The sequence below is a fragment of the Micrasema longulum genome, unplaced genomic scaffold, assembly GCF_059751315.1.
Source record: "Micrasema longulum isolate JH-2025_06_02 unplaced genomic scaffold, ASM5975131v1 h1tg000808l, whole genome shotgun sequence".
Lineage (NCBI taxonomy): Eukaryota > Metazoa > Arthropoda > Insecta > Trichoptera > Brachycentridae > Micrasema > Micrasema longulum.
Genome location: NW_028278000.1, coordinates 64,313 through 83,572, shown reverse-complemented (window position 1 = coordinate 83,572; position 19,260 = coordinate 64,313). Strand labels below are relative to the sequence as shown.

The 19,260-nt window shown below is 29.3% G+C and overlaps 1 protein-coding gene across 1 annotated transcript in view; it reads right to left on the bottom strand.

The window, feature by feature from the left end:
* Window positions 1–19,260, bottom strand: part of LOC148278931 (neuropeptide CCHamide-1 receptor-like) — a gene marked incomplete at its 3' end in the record, with an annotated part of 65,169 nt that overhangs the window by 3,192 nt on the left and 42,717 nt on the right. The window contains exon 3 of the mRNA XM_088230692.1: window positions 11,430–11,560. Coding sequence (XP_088086818.1) covers window positions 11,430–11,560 — 131 coding nt within the window. The remainder of the gene's footprint in view (window positions 1–11,429; window positions 11,561–19,260) is intronic.

Here is a 19,260-nt window from a genome sequence, read left to right as displayed (position 1 = left end):
GATTCCGGTTAATCCGATTAATTAAAAATATCTTTAACATTTTTTTTTAAGCAGCTACATCAACATTTGTGAACAAGTTTACTACGTCAAAAGATATTAGTTTGGCATTTTTGGGGATAATCAGACGATAAAAAGTGTCCACTAGTTGTTCTAATGAGTTTTTAATTGTGAATTAAGGCCGAAAAATATTTAGATTGTTTACTGTTTGAATAATAAATAATGCTAATTTATAAGTTGGTTTTATGATAAAAAGTTTTCGGAACGTCTCGAAACCGGTAGACATGAAAAGTCGGTAAGTGGTTGAATACTAATATTTACTAACATTCATTTCAATGCTTGACCAAAAAAGGTAATGCTTCGAACATAAATAATGATATATTTAAAAAGTATTTTTAGGCGTTGCCTAGTATGTCCATTAATTTATTTTAATATCAACCCCATCAATTAAATAATTAGATCTTGATATTATCATTCTCTTTCCGCACTAAATAATGCATAAGACACTGTATTTGAATACCAGCCCCAGCGTATCTTGCTTTTTGTTATTTAAGGGTAGGATGATTAGTCTTCCACTTTAAGTGCCAATCCAAGGACTTACAATATATTAATTTGGTTTATTTTGTACGCCCATAGGGCTTTTATATGACAGGTAAAAATTTCAGTTTAAGCGTTTTATTAAAAAAAATAATTTGAATGTTGAATAAATATGATGTGTCTAATAAACAGTTTTTTTTAAGTATCGAACCAAATTATGCTTTGTTGATAGAAATAAGTAAAAATTTAGTAATACGAAAAAATAAGTAGGTCCATAATTGAATATTTTTTTTAATTTTACCAGTTTTTGGCAAAAAAAAAGTAATCAGTAGGTATTATTTAAGTGTAGGTAAGTAAAATACAAAAAGTCAGTGATTTTTACAGCATGCAAGTAAAAAATGATTGTTTTTAGGCATTGCCTAGTAGGGGAAATTGCTCAGCCGGATGAATCAGAAATTTTACTTCACAAAAGTCTATAACTCTGCGGGTGTTTAAACATAGGCATAATGGTGAGAAGTGCGGGTGTTTAAACATAGGCATAATGGTGAGTGTTTAACAATGTGTAAAGTGACCACATAAATCAGACAGTGACAGATCATAAGACCTGTAAATGCCTAGACTTCCGTGTGCTCTTCTCATAAATGATTTTCCTATCTGTTTCAAGAAATTTAGATCTAAATAATCCAGCCAGTCTACAAATATACTCAAAACATTGTTGATCATACGTAGAATGTTGAGTGTAACTTTAAACCAATCGATGTCAGGCCACAAGCCATATGAACACTAAGACCTTCGTATTTAACAATCAGTGATTCGAAAACATTGTATAAATATAATTCAAACTTTGTTTCAAACCAGTATTAAATACATAAATATATTTTGGGTTCGGAGCGAACTTTATTATTGCCATATACTCGTACAAGCAGAAACCATTTTATTTCAGAAAAGTAATATTCGCTTTCACAGTTAACGAAAATAACTTTTGACTTGCCTAAAATTTACTTTCAATTAGTCTTGTATTTTTCTGTGTCCAGGCTGATAAATAATAAAGTTCTGCTTGAGAAATATAACCAGAATCCTGCAAAATCCTCAAAATAAAGTGGAGATAAGTCCGCCTTGAAGTTAAGTGCTCAGCGTGTTCGCCTTCCATGCTTGAGGTCATAGGTTCTATTCCTGGCAGGGTGGACGAGAATTATTGCTGTGAAAGATAGTTATACACTGCAATATCTTGTTGAGCAGATCTTATTTTAGTGTTTTGATGCCGTGCCACAATATCACTAGTTTGTATTTCATGTCCCATTGTGGCCATTTTTTGAGCAATGCACGATTAAAATTGATAAGTTGTTGTTGATAGTGATGCTGATTGATAGTTTCACTCGTTTCAAGCAGCTTATAGTTCACGAATACTTTCTGGTCCCACCAAGAGCAGAGCATTGTCTTCTGCCTTCCGAAGTGATTTGACCATGCCATCTAATGATTTTCCAAGTGAAAGCCACGACATTTTGCATTTAGGATTCTCAAATAGTATCTATTTTTCATCGTCAGTAATAATTCTATGCAGAATTTTTTTTTCTTTTATGTCCTCGAACTATCGCAATGCATAAAATACGACGATCCGTTTATCTATGAGACGTAACATCGTTATTTCGTTTTTAAAATAGTTCATTTTTACAGTAAAAGAGTGTTCAGCTCTCCGATTATCCCTATATAAAAAATCACGTCTATCGATCTCTCCGTTGCAACGTGAAGGAAAAATGAACCAACAAACAAACACACCTTTGCATTTGTTATATTAGTATGGATATATACGTATAAATAAAAAAGCGGAATTCGGAATATTACTTAGCGTTTAAGTATTCATCTAAACTAGCATATGACAGGCCATAAGATCTGGAAATGCCTTGACTCGTATATTACATTTGAAAAAATGTTTTCCATCTTTCCTAAAATTCATTTCAATTTTGGTAGACCTTCTAGATTGCAAACACTTAGATCTACTAAAATTATTGTGGAGTAAATTTTGTTAAGTTACAAGTATTTATATGTGTATAAAATGATCCATCAAAATTAAACGCAGAGGGAAAAGTTAAATTAAATTATTTTGAAGTAAATAACGTAAGACAAAGCTTGACATTTCCCGGAATAAAATTACAGGCTTTCAGTTTTATGATGAAAATTGCAATGAAAATGAAATAGAATTAAGTGGGCCTCAAGGTCCTTATGATTTTTCCTTCAAGAATTTAAATTTTACTGAATATTTTAGTATATAAATTTATTTAAATAATTGGCCATTAAAACGAATATTTTGAATTTATGTCCATGAATATGTTACATTTTTTTTGCTGTTTTGTTTATTTATTTTTTGAACATTATCAAATTACTAGCAACACTCACATGGATATATTTATTTATTTATTAACATACACGGCACGCAGTGCCTTTTACCTTAAAATAATATAAACATCTCAATATAATGTGAAAAACTTAAAAATTAAAAATAAAAGTATTATTTTACATAAATACTAAATATTTAACACAGCAGTTTTGTATTAAAAAAACATATTTAGATATAAAAATAATTAACAATGTGTGCAAATAAAATTTTAAAAGGAAAATATTTTTTGTATATTTTTTATTTTTATTTATATTTTATATTTTTTGGTACAAAATATAATATAATATAATATTAAATACAGTAAAATCAATTTTGTATCAAAAAAAAATTTTTTTTTAATAAAAATAATTATTATAATGACAATTAAAGTTAACACGTAAATATGGTACACAATAGGACCCATACAAAAGTAAACATAGAAAGCACTATAATCTAAAAAATGTAAATTACCGTTCATCATCTTTGAAAAGATAAAATAGCGTTAATTTATATAAGCTTTACTTTAAATGAAAAATATCAGCAACGTCGGAATAGTTATTGCCGAGAACATGGAGTCGATTCAGAATAGCATTATATGAGTATACGGTACGTGAATTGTTGCAACTAAACGGAGGTACTTGAGTCATTCGTCCAGGTACCTTGAAGTGCATATAAAAATAGTTGTTATAAGTTGTATTTTAAAAATGAGAACCAATAGTTAAAAAAATTGTAAACGTTTTACGTTATTTGAAAGATTTGTTTATGTCTTACAAGATATCATGTTTGCTTTTACGATGTATTTTTTTATTATATTACAGGCCATCAAATAGAATGTCAAGTAGACGAAAGTGAGCATTTTTGACTCCTCTTTCTGTTTAAGATCAATCGGGGGAACAAAATTGTCAAAGCTGCTCGCTATATTTGCGCAGTTATCGTTGAAGACGCTTTAAATTATCAACTTATTATTTTCTCAACTTTTGGTTTCTAGAAAGAAAATCTATGTATATTTGTAAAATGTTTTTATCTTTTCTTGTGTTTTATTGTTAAATACGGAGTTTTACTTACTAACCAGCTCCATTCATAAAAATTATTTCAGATTTTCAAAGTAAATACTAAATACAACTTTTTAAGAATAAAGAGAACATCATTAAAAAATGTACATCTTAGAGCACTCAAATACGTATCAGTCTACAGTCAACGCAGCTATGTTTATTAGACCTAAAGTATTTAACTACCTGCCGCAAAAACCCAAGGAGAAAAAATATATGCTTAAAGTGGATTGTCAGCCTACCTGACCAATTATTAGAAGATATGATCTCTTGAGTGATAAAATGAGTACTCACATGGTTAATAAATAAAAATAATTAAGGATTACTTCATAACAAGGTAGGACGAATGCATTTATTATAATTATTTTATTACGACTTATTAAGTCCATTTAACCATGGTAAATCCATTTCTGTATTATGCATTATGTATTTCACAGGCATGAGTCGTTCCTGATTGTGTCGCTATAAACTGTGCCTCTGTCCCTAATAACTGTATGTACAATGTTATTAATAAATAAAAATAAAATATACAGGTACAATTGAAATAAAATAAAACTAAAGAAAATTATATAAATAATTACTATTTCATGACAAAATCCAGTCTATCTTAATTTTTGTTAAAATCTAGACTTGAACAAATAGATTTTGTTTTTATTTAGATTTCGCAATTTTAAAAGCAAAAAAATGGTACCAAATGGAGTTAAAACTACGTGTACAAAAAATATTCGGATTGAACGAAGTTTTTAGTCTCCAATTTGGCTTTGAAATTAAAAAATCTTTTTTTTTTTTAGTTAGCACAGATATATGAGATTGCCTATTCAGTGATAAGTACTAATATTTCTGTATGAAAAAATATTTTTTTTGTATGAATGACTTCATCTAATAAAATACGCCTTTATATCGCAGGAGGCTAAACTAGCAGTTCACAACGGAGTTCTAGTTCCAACTCTTATGTATGGGAGCGAAGTACGGAATTGGAAAAATAATGATGAAAGTAGGTTGAATGCTGTCGAAATGTGATCCTTCAGGCAAATGTGTGGTAAAATGATGTATGATAGGTGCACAAATGTCGAGATCCGTGAAGTGTGTAAGGCTGAGACACGCATTATTGACAGAATCAAGAAAGGGGTGCTGCGTTGGTTTGGACATGTAGAGCGAATGAACAGCGAAAGAACAGCTGAAAAGATCTACAATGCAAATGTTGATGAATGCAAAAAACAAGGAAGACCGAAAGAGACATGGCACGATCAAGTCCATCAAATACTTGAAGATGGACATGTCAAAAGTAGGAATAATCGGCGTGCGTGCATGACAAGATGTAAGAATGTAGAGGAAGCGAGGTCTGTATGCCAAAATAGAGTGTTATGGCGCTCTATCCTCTCTGCCTACCCCTATGGGGAAACGGCGTGATGGTTTGTTGTTGTTGTTGTTGTTATTTCGTCAAAATACGAGCTGGGGTAATGAGGCGGGAACACCAAACTCTGCTTTCTCGCTTCAAATCGTACTCCTGCCATTTAACTAAGTGCTCGCGTTTGAGCATATCATCGATATATATCAAAATCAAAAATCATTGAAAACTTGTGCTTGATGATTATTCATGATATAAAAGACAGTGAGTTGAAGTAATAAAGTTTTAAAAGTAGACAAGACGTGGCTTAATAAGCACGATAAATATTCATAAATTTCAAAAATAGCTAACATTTTTCCAAACAAAACAAGTGAAACATAAAAAATAGTACCTTTTTCTACTGTGCTCTTTATATGTATTGCATAAAAGTTTTAAATACACCAATTTGTTAGACGAAAACCTGTAAAAACGCCCCCTTAGATAACAAAATTGAAGAAAAATCGTCGCGGTAATAAAGCGTTTATTGACATTTCATCCTATAAAAGGATATAAATGAACAAATGTTCTTATTTTTGTAAAATTATTTATAAAATTTTAAAATGAAATTACGTGCCAAACTTCGTTTTTTGTCCTTAATGTAAATTGAACATTGTCGGGCTTATTACCAAATGGCAATATTTTCCAACCAACCGGTAAAATAAAAGTTTTATTTATATATTTCGAACCGGGTCGTGGTCCCGTGGTAGTATTGTAGACCACGAGCTCATGGTCCGAGGTTCAAATCTTACTCTACCACAACTTGATTTCCATTTTTCCAACACAAGTTGTTTACGAATTTTAGTAAATGGTCTGAAAATTTAAATATTTGAGTAAATAGTAAGAAGTCAATTATTTATCTTTTAAAATATAAATATATATATATATATATATATATTATTCAAGTTACAAAATATATTCAATAGAAAATAAACTAAAAAATGGGAGATTTACAAAAATAAAAACAATTGAATTTGTTTATAATTTACCTAATATCAAAACTATTACTAAATGGAAATGGGGAATAAAGACGAAAGAAAAAAGAAGGAAAGATTAAGGAAGATAAAGGAGATGTTTTTTCAGACGTGATTTTAACAGAAATCCTCAAGTAACATCTTTTATAGTAAATGGGAGATGATTCTACATTCAAGCCGCATGGACATTATATTTATTTATTTTGGTTTATTACTTAAAAGCAGTTTATTACACATTATTTGAGACATAAGTTCCAACTCCACGGGACTAAAAGTCCTTTGTGAAATTGAAAAGAGCAATTAGTTGACACAGTAAATGAGTATTTATCTTCACATAGATTGGATAACGATATATCAAACTACGCATTGCATTTAAATGAATCATAACATGATTTAAACGAATCAAAAAAAAATATAATTTTACGCCTAGAACATTAAGGTCCAAAGTTGATTTAAAATTTTAGAAATAAATGGAATAAAAAATAATAGCGATAGAATTTTAATAAATCAGCAGATATAATTTAAAAACTCACACTTAATATCCCCCTTAGTTTGACCCTGTACATTGCAATAAAACAATAAATATTTCCATAGAATAGAATCCTCCCTTACAGTACTCGTAAACCGCCAACACATGTTTTCAATAATTTGTCCCACTCTGTTTCATTAAAATATTACGTATGGAACTCTTTTGACTAATTTTTCAAATGTAAGACACTTAAAATAATATTTTTTATTTTTTTAAATACATTTCAGATAAAATATTTTTTTTATAAATGATCCTTACACTGTTTAATACTTACCAGCCTGAATTTGCTCGTTAGAGAGGAAAACCCTAATTGGTCAAATAAATAAGTGGAAGTGTACTAAGTATTTGCAATTTGTAACTTATGTTTAAATAAAAGTAATTATATCATAAAAGTTTTTTCGTTGAGAAAGTTTATCTTATTATTAACATTACTTTATAAATTGTTCTCTGTACTTATTTTAATGGGTTCATTATGTTATTTTATGCTCCCCTCCCATCAAACAGCCCCATACTGGAGTAATAAGTGAAAAGAGGAATGGTATACTTCTTATCCTGTCTTTATTTAATATGTTTCTTAATCCTATATATTTGTATTTGCATTTTCTTTTTTTTTTAATTCTTTATATTTATTTTTTTTTGTTCATTAACGCCCAAAAGGCATTTTTTTAAAAAAAAAAAGAAAAACATGCTAACATTCTAAATAATAAACAGAAAAAAAATGTGAAATTAGTTAAAAAGGATATGATAAAAAGTTTTACAAAGTAAAAAAAAAAAACAATAATAACAAAGGTATGCAAGAAAAAACAGTAAGCATATAAACAAAAAACGCAAAGATATAAGCTTATGAAATAAATTCTGTAAGGCAAACAATAAATAAAGTGTTACGGTAAGCAAGAAAGACATTTTTAAGTTAAATTAATAAACAAGCAAGCATATATTATCACGAAAAAATAAGAAATAAAAATATGTTTCTATGAAATGCGTATTTGCCAATACTACAGTGCAATTTGATATAATAGTAAAAAATAAAAAAACAAGTTTTAGGTTATAAAAATAAACAAGTATGTATTTTTTTAATTTATGCAATTGAATTTTCAATAATAGTTTGATGAGCAGCTGCAAATAAACTTGATATTGTGGACTTATAAGATGGTAAAGAATTGGACAGAATGTCTGCAGCCGTTTCAAAAGTGTTACCCAACCTATGCAGTCTCGGTATCAATGAATTGTTTTGTTGGTTGGAAGAAGTACTGGAGCAATGAAACAATAAAGTACTCCAAGTGTTGACAGCAGGTACTCTAAAATTAATCAATTCAAGTATTTTTGGTGCGTCAAAAAGAGAGTTTACAATTTTATACAGTACAATGAGATCATTAATAGTTCTTCTTTCAGAAAGTGTTGTTAGGTTAAGCAGTGTTAATAAATAGTCATAATTCACATTTTGAATTCGAATGTTTAGTTTGTAGTTTATTTATCGTAGAAATTTACGTTGAATGTTTTCTATATTATAAACATGAACATTATAGCAAGGTCACCATGTTGATGAATTAAAATCTAAATTACATCTTTATGATAATGAAATTTCATGTTATGATCTATTATGACACTTGATTTCTTTTTAAGGATTCAATATTGAGCACAATCAATCTTTATTTCATTTCTTATTATGGATAGTAATTTTTTTATTGTGTGCTATTTTTAGATTTTATATTATTGCCCTTTGTTTAGATAAGTAAAAAATAAAATCTTTTCACCAGTTTTACTGGTTACACCGCAGTCACATATTTTACTTTGATACGATCTACAAGAATTACGGAAGGCATTTGCTTCGGTCGGTATTTGACTAAAAAATACTATCTTGTAACGATGTGGAAAGCTTTTGCCGGAAATAAACAGCAACAAAACCTTTTGAAATAGAGAAAAATATCGTTTTGTTTCACTGACCCAAATTATTACTTTGTATCTCAAAGAAAAATCTGTGAGGCCTTATTTTCGAAAGTTTTTAGTCTAGTAGAAAACAGAACCGTAAAGTGATGTACAGACAAAATTTTGATACTTAACCTCGAAGGTTGAAATAGTGAATGAAGTCAAAATTGATATATTGTTATATTAAAATATTTTTCAAGTGAATTTGTGTGCTAAAAATTTTTAAAAAACATTTTTATTTTGGGACCGTTCTGTACCACTTAAACCACTGTAATTTGGCTTCCTGCTGTGGTGCAAAACAAGAAGAAAAAAATAAATTAATAAATATATATAAATATCCTAAAAATGTAAATCAGAACGATAAAATTTAGTAAGAACCTCGGACATCTGATCATGAGTTGAATTTAAGTTAATATATAAATAATGTTTATTTTATAAAAGATAAAAGCCCTTTTGAGAATGGCATATGGACGGGACAGAGCTATTGATCAGGCACTAACTCGCTACTGTGTAACAATCACTATTCTGTCTATTCCTGTCAATATTTTTTTATGGTTAACCTTTTTTGCCTTTAATGTATTTTTATTTAAATTACGACACAAATGGTATTAGATGTTTAATTGATTATTATTTCTTTCTTCAAAAAAAGTTTATATATTACACGTTTTTCAACATAATGTACCTGATACACAGTAGGGTATTTTAGTCGGCAATAAAGTTAAAAATATCATAAATTTATAATGCTGATTTTTACGATTCTTATGATGTAACTATTAATGTATTTAAAGTAAGTTTTAATTTATGATTTTCAGGTTTAAAAATAAGCACGTCATTTTGACGTCACACCCTCTGGCCATCAGAATGCGCTTCTAATATTTCGTACGCGCAAAAACGTCATACGCGCCGTTTGTCCTATAGAGCGCGAAAAGCAACATTTTCGGTTAATTCAAAATATGCCTATTTAAAACCTCTTTTGAAAATGTATGTGACGTTGCAAAAAAAATACCATCGTATTTTCTTGCCTATTCTAAAGAACAGACCTGAAAAGACCCTTCAAATAGATAACATCATTTGTAATAGTTTTTATACCCTGTCTAAGCAATTAATCTAACCTAACTGATGTTGAATACCTCATTTGAAGAAGTCAAAAACCATTTGTTTATTATATTATGAGTACAATTTATCATCATTTGATATTAAAAGTTTTTTTTCAAAATATACCTACAGAAAATGGAGTTTAATATGAACATCTTTGGCAATTTTTCTTGAGGCAAAATGGTGCATGTTACACAGTGTGTAAAGTGGCCACTTAAACCAGCCATGTAAATGCCTTGACTTCCATATTCCCTTATTTAAGGTACTCTCCATCCCTGTTGTAATTTGTTAATCTTAATGACTCCCGAGGGAGTGAAATCCAGTCTTTTGTCTGCGAACATTTGGACAAACTCAAATATTGTAATGAAACCAACTGGTCCAAGAAGAAGTTTTAAAATTGAACATTTGTTTTCAGGTGTTACCTAGTATGTGAAATAATTCAGTCAGATGAATCTCTACACAACAAAAAAGGATTCAGCGCTTTAACTTCACTAAAATCAACAGATGAAAGAATTGAAGAAATATGGATGTTCAAACATAGGCAAAATGGTGAATGTTACACAGTGTGTAAAGTGGCCACTTTAACCAGCCAATGACAGATCATAAGCTCTGTAAATGCCTTGACGTCCATATTTCCTTATTTAAGGTATTCTCCTCCCTGTTGTAATTTGTTAATCTTAATGACTCCCGAGGGAGTGAAATCCAGTATTTTGTCTGCGAACATTTGGACAAACTCAAATATTGTAATACGAGTACCTATAGTCTTTAAAATATAGCTTGATTAGAATGACAGCTGTCAAACTAATTTTATTAGCGATGGGAAATTACTGATCACTGATCAAATCGATTTTATCAGTTATTTCATGCAATCACGAAACTCTGTTTCCAAAAGCTGAGATAAAAAACGCAAAAACAAGCCTTTTATAGTGTTATAGTTTTATAGTGTGTTTAACACAATTATTCAAAAAATGAGACATTCATACTTTTTTCATGAACAACATCAAATGAATTATTTTTTTATTCGATCAATTTGTCCATCTCTAGCGTTTTTGCAAAATGATGTAACCTTGTAAGAACGTCGTCAATAATTAGGTTTATTTTAGTTTTAAAGCTGATTTTATTTATTAATCTTGATTTATGTTTCAAGCATTGTATTAAAAAAATAAATTAACCCGCCAGATACAAATGATTTTTCGTGTGTCAATATAAATAACTGCTTTGACGTTACTACAAAGTTATGTCGTCACTTTTTCTGACAACTGTCATTCTAATCATGTTACATTCTAAGGACTATAGAATATGCGACCAATATAACAATATATTTACCAAGACTGATATTATGAGTTATTTAAATTTTGAAAGAAGCAGATATTTAACTTTATAATTATGTACATATATTTTCATTTCGTTTCTTTTACATTTATTATATTGGCTAGATGCAAAAAAAAAATAATTAAATGAAATGAATTGGCAATATTTGTGTACATACTGTTTGTTTACCTAATAAAATAAATAAATAAACAATTTATTTAATTATAATTGTTAAATATTAGTATTGCCTTACTTGCGTAGTAGGATTCACTTGGAAAACTCGGAGATAAGAACCAGCAGCAGCCGGAGCAGCACAAATCATGGCCAGTAACCAAATTAATACAGCCGCCATTATGGTAATCCGAGTAGCTCTCTTACCGCCCCCTGAAAAAAACAGCAATTAATGAAGTTACAAAGTATTTTTTTCATTTTCTAATAAATATAATTGTTGGATTGATAGAAATTAGTAAAATAAACCAATCATCTCTTCCGGACAAGGTTGACATGAATTACTCATTTGAATTGTTGTTTTTTCACAGCATTTATTTATTTATTTATTTACATACATGAGTTCATTGTACATTATTTGAGACTAAAGTCCCATTTCCATGGGACTAAATATTAAAAACAAAATATTAAAAAATATATTTAAATTTAAATAAAACCACAGTGCTTTTAATCACTTCATATTTATTTAATTATCCACCGGTTTCAGAGCTACACGACCTTCTTTATCAAAGTACAATTTAGTAATTAATATTATCCTAAATGTTTGTAGTAATGCAGGATTTCCTCCATAGGGTATTATTCAAATCAAAATTTGTTGCAACGGAGAGGGAAAACATTTTTAGAGATTGAAAGGGCATTTACAGGGCTTATTAGCTATCATTAGCTGGTTTCAGTGGCCTCTTTACGCATTGTGTAACATTCACCATTCTGCCCATGTTTAAATATCGAAATTTCTTCAACTCTTCCGTGTGTTGACTATTCTGAAGTAAAAGAGTTGAAACCTTTTTCATGTAGGTTAAGTTAGCGATCAGCAAGTTTAGACATATTTGAGGATTTTTTTCTTAATATTCGATATTTCACCGCACTTATATTTATTTAAATGACAAACCTGTGATCAAAATAAAGGGAAATTTGTGTTTGAAAATACGCCGGCAAACTTTATTGTTTTAAGGTTGGTTGTACTGTCACTGACACCTGTTTCATGTCAATATCCTTCATTTGTTCAAAAGTTACGCACCTGTTTTATGAAAAACAAAAAGATTATTTAACGATTTTTACAATGTCTGATTTTGTTGAGCAAAAAAGTTAGATTTAATTTTGTTTGTGGAGTGAAATTTCTGCTCCAGAAACGTTGAAAATGTTGCAGATGGCTTTAAGTGACCGATTATGTCACAAAAAATGTTGAAAAGTAGTTTAAACAAATCAAAAAAGGCAGAAAAATCGTTGAAGACAAAAATCGCACATCAACTGATGAACGACACTTCAAAGAAATCTAGATTTGATGTGGTGACAATTAAAGACTTCGTTGATACTGTTTACATTTCATTTGGATCAGTTCAGACCATTTTGAAAGTTGTTTTGTGTATGAAAAGAGTTAAATCTCGTTTGGTGCCAAAAAGACTGAACTTTTTCGAAAACCACGTCGCGTTAAAGTCTGTGAAACAATACTTTCTGACCATCAAAATAAGATAAAATGCAGGATACGTGGAGTTAAAACTTGAATCTATGCATACGACTCGTAATCAACAGACAAATCAAACGAATACCAAGCAAAAAGTGAGTCAAGACCGATAATCAAAAAGTTTAAAAATCATGATCATGTTTACAGTTTTCTTATATTTTCGTGATGTGGTGCATTTATGGATGTAAAATTACGTAATTTTGCCAAAAAAAAGCGTAGCAAAATACCCGTAATTTAACCGTGGAACATGGAGACTTTTAAATTATTTTTTTACCTAGTTTATTTTACCTAGACGCACAGTTTTAGCTTTATTCAAACAAATATGTTAGTTGATGTTTAAAAACTATTTACTGACTTTAAAATGGCGTCATTTTTATGAATTGCGAACTCAAAATCTTCTTATTCGTTTTTTGCTACTTTCAAAAAAAGTTATAAGCTTTTTTACATTTATATTTCAATATTTTGATGATATTTTGTGTCCTACAATCAACTGCGGTGCGGTAGCGGCCACAAACATAGCTTATAAATAAAAAAGTTGTTTTGAAGTGAAAAAGTTGAGGTTTTGAAGTTTGACTTATGATTAAAAGATTAAGCATAAAAGAACAGAAAATTTAGCTAATGAATCCGAATTTCGTCAAAAGTTTCCACAATCAACTCGTGCACATCGTGATCAACTTTTTGATAGCAGTTTTATTTTGTGAGTACTTTATTATTGTCCTTATGAACAGTTAGAAGAAGTAGTTAAATTGAGAAGTAGACTCATTCACCGAAAGAAGATTGGCCTGTTTTATTGATTTATTTTATTCCTTTTATTATTATTTTTTAAATAAGACTCTTAAATATATATTAATAGCCGAACTTAATGATACCAATTATTTAAATGAAATAATAAATCTGATTTAGCAAAGTTTTCTTAAATTATTCGAGCCAAGTAAAGACGAGAATATGGTATTATTTATAAAATAGTAAGATAATAAAGATAAAGCTTGTCGAAAGAGAAATACAAAGCAAAATATTGAAATGTCAATTTATTTTTATATCCAATATAATGATCCGAGTTGTTAGGGCCAAGTAAGGAATAAATTTGACATGTTTTCACGTTAAGGGTGAAAATTGTGTTGATCCAACTTCCGTTATTTTATTTTGGTTAAAAACGTACATTATTAACATTTAATTAACTCAACAGCCTGGTAAAGACAGTTACGCTTGCGGTAAAGTGTTTTATTAATAAATAAAAAAAAAATTAAGTTCCACAAAAAAATATCAGCTGTCTACCTTAATCCAGCAGTTTATGTTTTTTATTCCAAGCCAACGGCATTTCCACAGTTCTTTAATCGCACTTCTAAAATACTTTTACACCTTAATGTTAAAAGAATAGGGAAATATCACATACTACGAATATTTCATTGTATTTTCAAAATCAATATGGAAATTATGGAGAAATGTTTTCACACATATTTTTTTAAAGGAGCTTAATAAAAATACGTCGCTAGAAAAACGCAGCATGTTTGACCTTGACAGTTGTGATGTTGTGGCCTATGGAATGACCGTTTTTGCGGCAATTCCATTTTACAAATTTAAAAGTACTTGATATGCTTCTAATAATTAGCAAAAAAAAATTTTTTTACTGGACAATATTTCAAAGACCTTTTTTACATTAAAAATGGAGAAAGAAAAATATATTTCCCTATTCTAATTTAAAACACGTGTAATATTTGTATCATCTTTTCCTTATCCCTGAACAGTAATGCATATGGCACTATATTGCTAAAGGTAGTTAAACTCTTTTTTTTAATAAATACGACGGCAACACTATGGATAAAAATGACAGGTCGGTCTTTTCATAGTAATCTATATCTATTAGTTAAATTATTATTCTTCTATCAATGCAGACCTTGTCACTGTCCACTATGGTGACACGTATTCAAAAGGTTCCAATTTTTGTATGATTTTTTCCCGTATTAGCTTTGATTTTCTGACCCCGCAGCTTTATACTTCCCCCAGAGTTTGACTCCGGTAAGATCAGCAATATTTATATGAAAGAAAATTTACGTAAAACGTTGAAAAATTAGGTAGTTGTTTAATTCTATCGAAATTTGTTAGCCTTTTCTACTGGTTCATATTTTTTTTATTTTATGTACCTACATATCATGCACGTGTCAGGCGTACGGTGTCTAAAATTAAACTAATAATCAAATTGGGTTGTGGTTCTGTGGCTAGTGTCTCGGACTCACGGACCAATGGTCCGTGGTTCATTTTCTAATAGTGAGTTATTTACAACTCGTTGGAAATAGCCCTCAAAATGAAATATTTGCGTAAATCGTAATAACTTAAACATTTATTTTTATTTGAAAAATAAAAAAATCTCGCGAGCCATACTGACACAAAAATATCATTTACATTTTCAAATTGTTATGTATTTCAAGGGGGGCTTACAAAACCATTCATTTTAATTTGAATTAAAATTTAAGTAAAAAAAATTGTAGCAAAATAATTTACATTGTCATTATAGTTAAGTACTTAAAATTATTTCTACTCAAACTTCTCAGACTTAGGTCATTTAAATAAACAATTATATTATTGAAAATTTTATTTCAATTTTATATTAAATTGACTTTAATTTTTTTCGAATAGCAATAAATACATCAAGGGCGCCTAACATAATGATTCGTGAATAATTATTTTTATTTAACTGAATGCTCTTTATGAACACCTCGTGTATGGAGTAAACATGGAATAACGATGATGCATTTCGGTAAGGTAATGTTTTGTATCGTTTATTCCACTGTTCTTGAGAAAACGATTCTTCGGGTCTCATACTTAGACGCTCCGCATTCAATAATAAAGTTTTCGAATCGTGCAAATGACAGCTAAATGATGGGATTTATTGATTTCATCCCTTGCTAGTACCGGCGAGGGATTCACGATTCATGGGTTTTAATCTCCATTCTGGATTACTAGTAATAATTAATCAATTCCACTACTTAAATCACGCTGATTTAAATACCATATTTATTATTTTTTTATTCGAACTCAAATTCAATACAAAAGCGCCAATTTCCAAGTTTGTTAAAATTTATTTATTCATTTTATTGGGTAAACAAACAGTTCGTACAAAATATGTAAATTGACCTTTTTTGTACATTAGTGAAGGGCACCCATGCACACACCAAAAAAGGTGTTAACGCTGAAGACAATAATTCAGATTATTAATTTTATTATTTGTATTTTTTTTTAAATTGTTTTTTTTAGTTTTTTTTTTAGCATTTACATAAGAGGTAAAACAGAGTAATAAAAAATAAAGGATAATTACATAGCAATGAAATCCAGATTAATGGTAAAAATAGTAAACAAAATATCCCACAAAGGCATGGCCTGTTCGTGGGTTAACGAGAAAATGTTAATGAATTTTTGCTCCTATAATAAATAGACATTTATAGTATTTTTGTGTAACATAAGAAAGAGAAAATAAAATATTCTGTAAAAAATAATATGGTTTTTTTATAGTAATTAAAAAGGAAATAAAAAATTATAAAAAACAAAAAATATTCCTTTTATATAGGGCAACAAAATATATCGTAGAAAAAAAAGGGTTTATATATTTAGTTTGAATCCAGGATAGTGCGTGTTTTGTAAAAGAAGGATTTTTGAAAGTTTGAACCTCGTTTTACAATGTGGTATTTCTAACACACAATTCATTCTTTTACTTGATCTATTCGAATTAATTGTAAAAAAAAATTTCTTCTTAAAATATATTTTAAATATTTAAAACAATATCTTCTCATGTATAAAAGTCTTAATGTCTTATGTCTAACAGTTTAGCTTCTTGAAACAATTGGAAAGAGAGAAAAATTTGATTTTTGTGAAGCGTTATTTTTAATTTAAATTTTTTACAGTTTCTAATGATTTAATATGGTTTTCGTAAGTTAGAATCGGAACAATTGTTTAAGATTTGGGAACGAAAAACATTTCTGTGATGATTAGCTGGCAACAGTCGGCTATTGCCGACTGTTACCCGAGTATTCCGTGATACAATTCACCACTGTGATTCTGCCTCCAGGCCTGTTGTACGACATCACATATGCTATGGAAAAATGTCTTGACGTTGCTTCGAAGACCTTTGCTGTTTTGAAAGAATATCAAAGACATGACAGAGCAAAGCATCAAATTAAAATACATTTCCATAAATACATATGATTTTTTGAGTGAAAATTAAAACGTAAAAAGTCTCTATTATTCTAATACAGAGGGGTAATTATTCCTATTTTAAAAAAGAGCAATCGCTTAATCTGTCTTCATTGGAGAGACGTAGAACTGAGATGAACCTTATATGCATTTTCGAAATACTTAATTCTATTAATGATGTCCCATCTCTGTTGCAATCAATTACTTTTCATGTTCTCAACCATGTCACCAGAAGTCAAAATCATTTATTTATAAAAGCTTCTAAGAGCAACTTTGGTTTTAATGCCCCAATCTACAGAATGTGTAGATTAGTCAATTCATCACACGACTTAGAATTCTTTGGGATAGATCTTCCGGCTTTTCGTAGATCTCTTCGCGACTAAACAGTGTGGGATGAAGTTGGATTGACATGGTTTAGCTCATTATTGTTTTGCCCTTGTTTGTCTTTGCTTAATAGTTTTATGTTCTTTGTGTACAGTTTCTTGCTTTTATATTTCTTCATGTAACTGTTGTAATTGGCTTAGGCCATATATATAATATATAAATAAATATATAAATAAATACAGACACAAGTTAGTCAATGCGTAAGTCGATTTAATCTACACGTAACTCGTGTTGGTACTATTTAGACCAAAAACAAGACATCGGTGAATTCAAATTTAATGAAATACGTTAAAAATATTTGTTGTTTCATATTGGCAAATAAAGAAAATATTATGAAAATAACAAGTATAAACAAGAAATATTTATATTTGTTATTTGGTTTTAATCCGTAATTGCCCTGCAAATTTAAAAAACATGAATTTCAGAATTACCGAACTAAAGGTGATGGTTTTAGAAACAAATAAATAGGAAGTAATAAAACATAAGTCATTATCTTACAACCATAGTTAAAAATATAATGTTAAATGCACTGTTAGAGAGTTGCAACAGTATATAAAAGTACTGAAGGATTGCATTTAAACCTATGTAATTTAGGTATAGCTGAAATAGACAATTCATATCTTTAAATTTTGTGCATTTCTGTAAAATGTTAATTATTTCTAATTTCAAATCTCATTAATAAATACGAAATTAAGATAACAATTTCTGCCGGATAAAAATAGAACTTAATGCCTCAGTATGCATATAGTTTCAATACCCGTTAATACAGATTAAAGCATAAAAATATTAATAAATTCCAATACCATATAAAATTTGAAAATAATAAATTCAGTTTTAAGCATGCAAGTTTCTGAGATCATTAAACAGGTAATATTGACATTGAAATGTAAAGTCATGATTGTTAGCTTAGAGTAGAAGATAAAAAAGAAAATATTTAGCCAAAATAGTTGAATATATGAGAAATTATATTTCCTTATATACATTATCAGGCAGTTCATAATATTACAGCGACCATGTTTTATTTTACAGTAAATATAAATATTATTACCACCTGCGAATGGTAACACTGAGAGACCATAAACGTGCACATTTTTTAAATTGCATTCGTGACTGTTATGAACAGATGCATGTCGTCCTCGGAGGCTTAGAATGAGTTATTAGTTCGGACTGTCAAAACAATTGTCAATGTGTGTTTAAGATTAAACATGCATATTGATAATGTTTGCGCGGAAAAGATTTCATTTAATTTGTTAAAATTGATAGGCGTTATTAAATAGGGAATAGTATGTACGTAATCGACTACGGCATAATCCGTTATGATCCAAATATATTATGTAATATATAACCTCAAATATACTAAAAGTATAGTTCATAAATAAACAATGAGATATATTCGGATGCAAAAAAAGAATAATTGTACAGTTTAATAAGTTTGTACAGTGGTTAATGTTTTTTTATAGATCCATTAAAATTACGATGTTATGATTAATTGCAAGAAAAATTGTCTTAGGTGCGTTTATCGAGGTTTTGAGTGATATGAATAATCCGAGTGCCTGACGAGTCCTCTCGCCGAATATGTCTTTCCATTTTTGGTCCGGCGACACTTCTAATTGTTAGACTTCACTTTAGACTGAGCAGTAGAAAAAATATTTTATTTTCAGGTCAAAGATGCTCTTGGATAAAAAGTGGCTGTGTTCCAGTAAATTCTAGATGTGATGCATAGAGTTATTGGTATACTTCTTATTATATTGACGTAATGCTGCAAGTATCACGTCACTCTCCCTGGGAGATGTAAGTGAGATGAAATTGTTCTATTATCTACCTT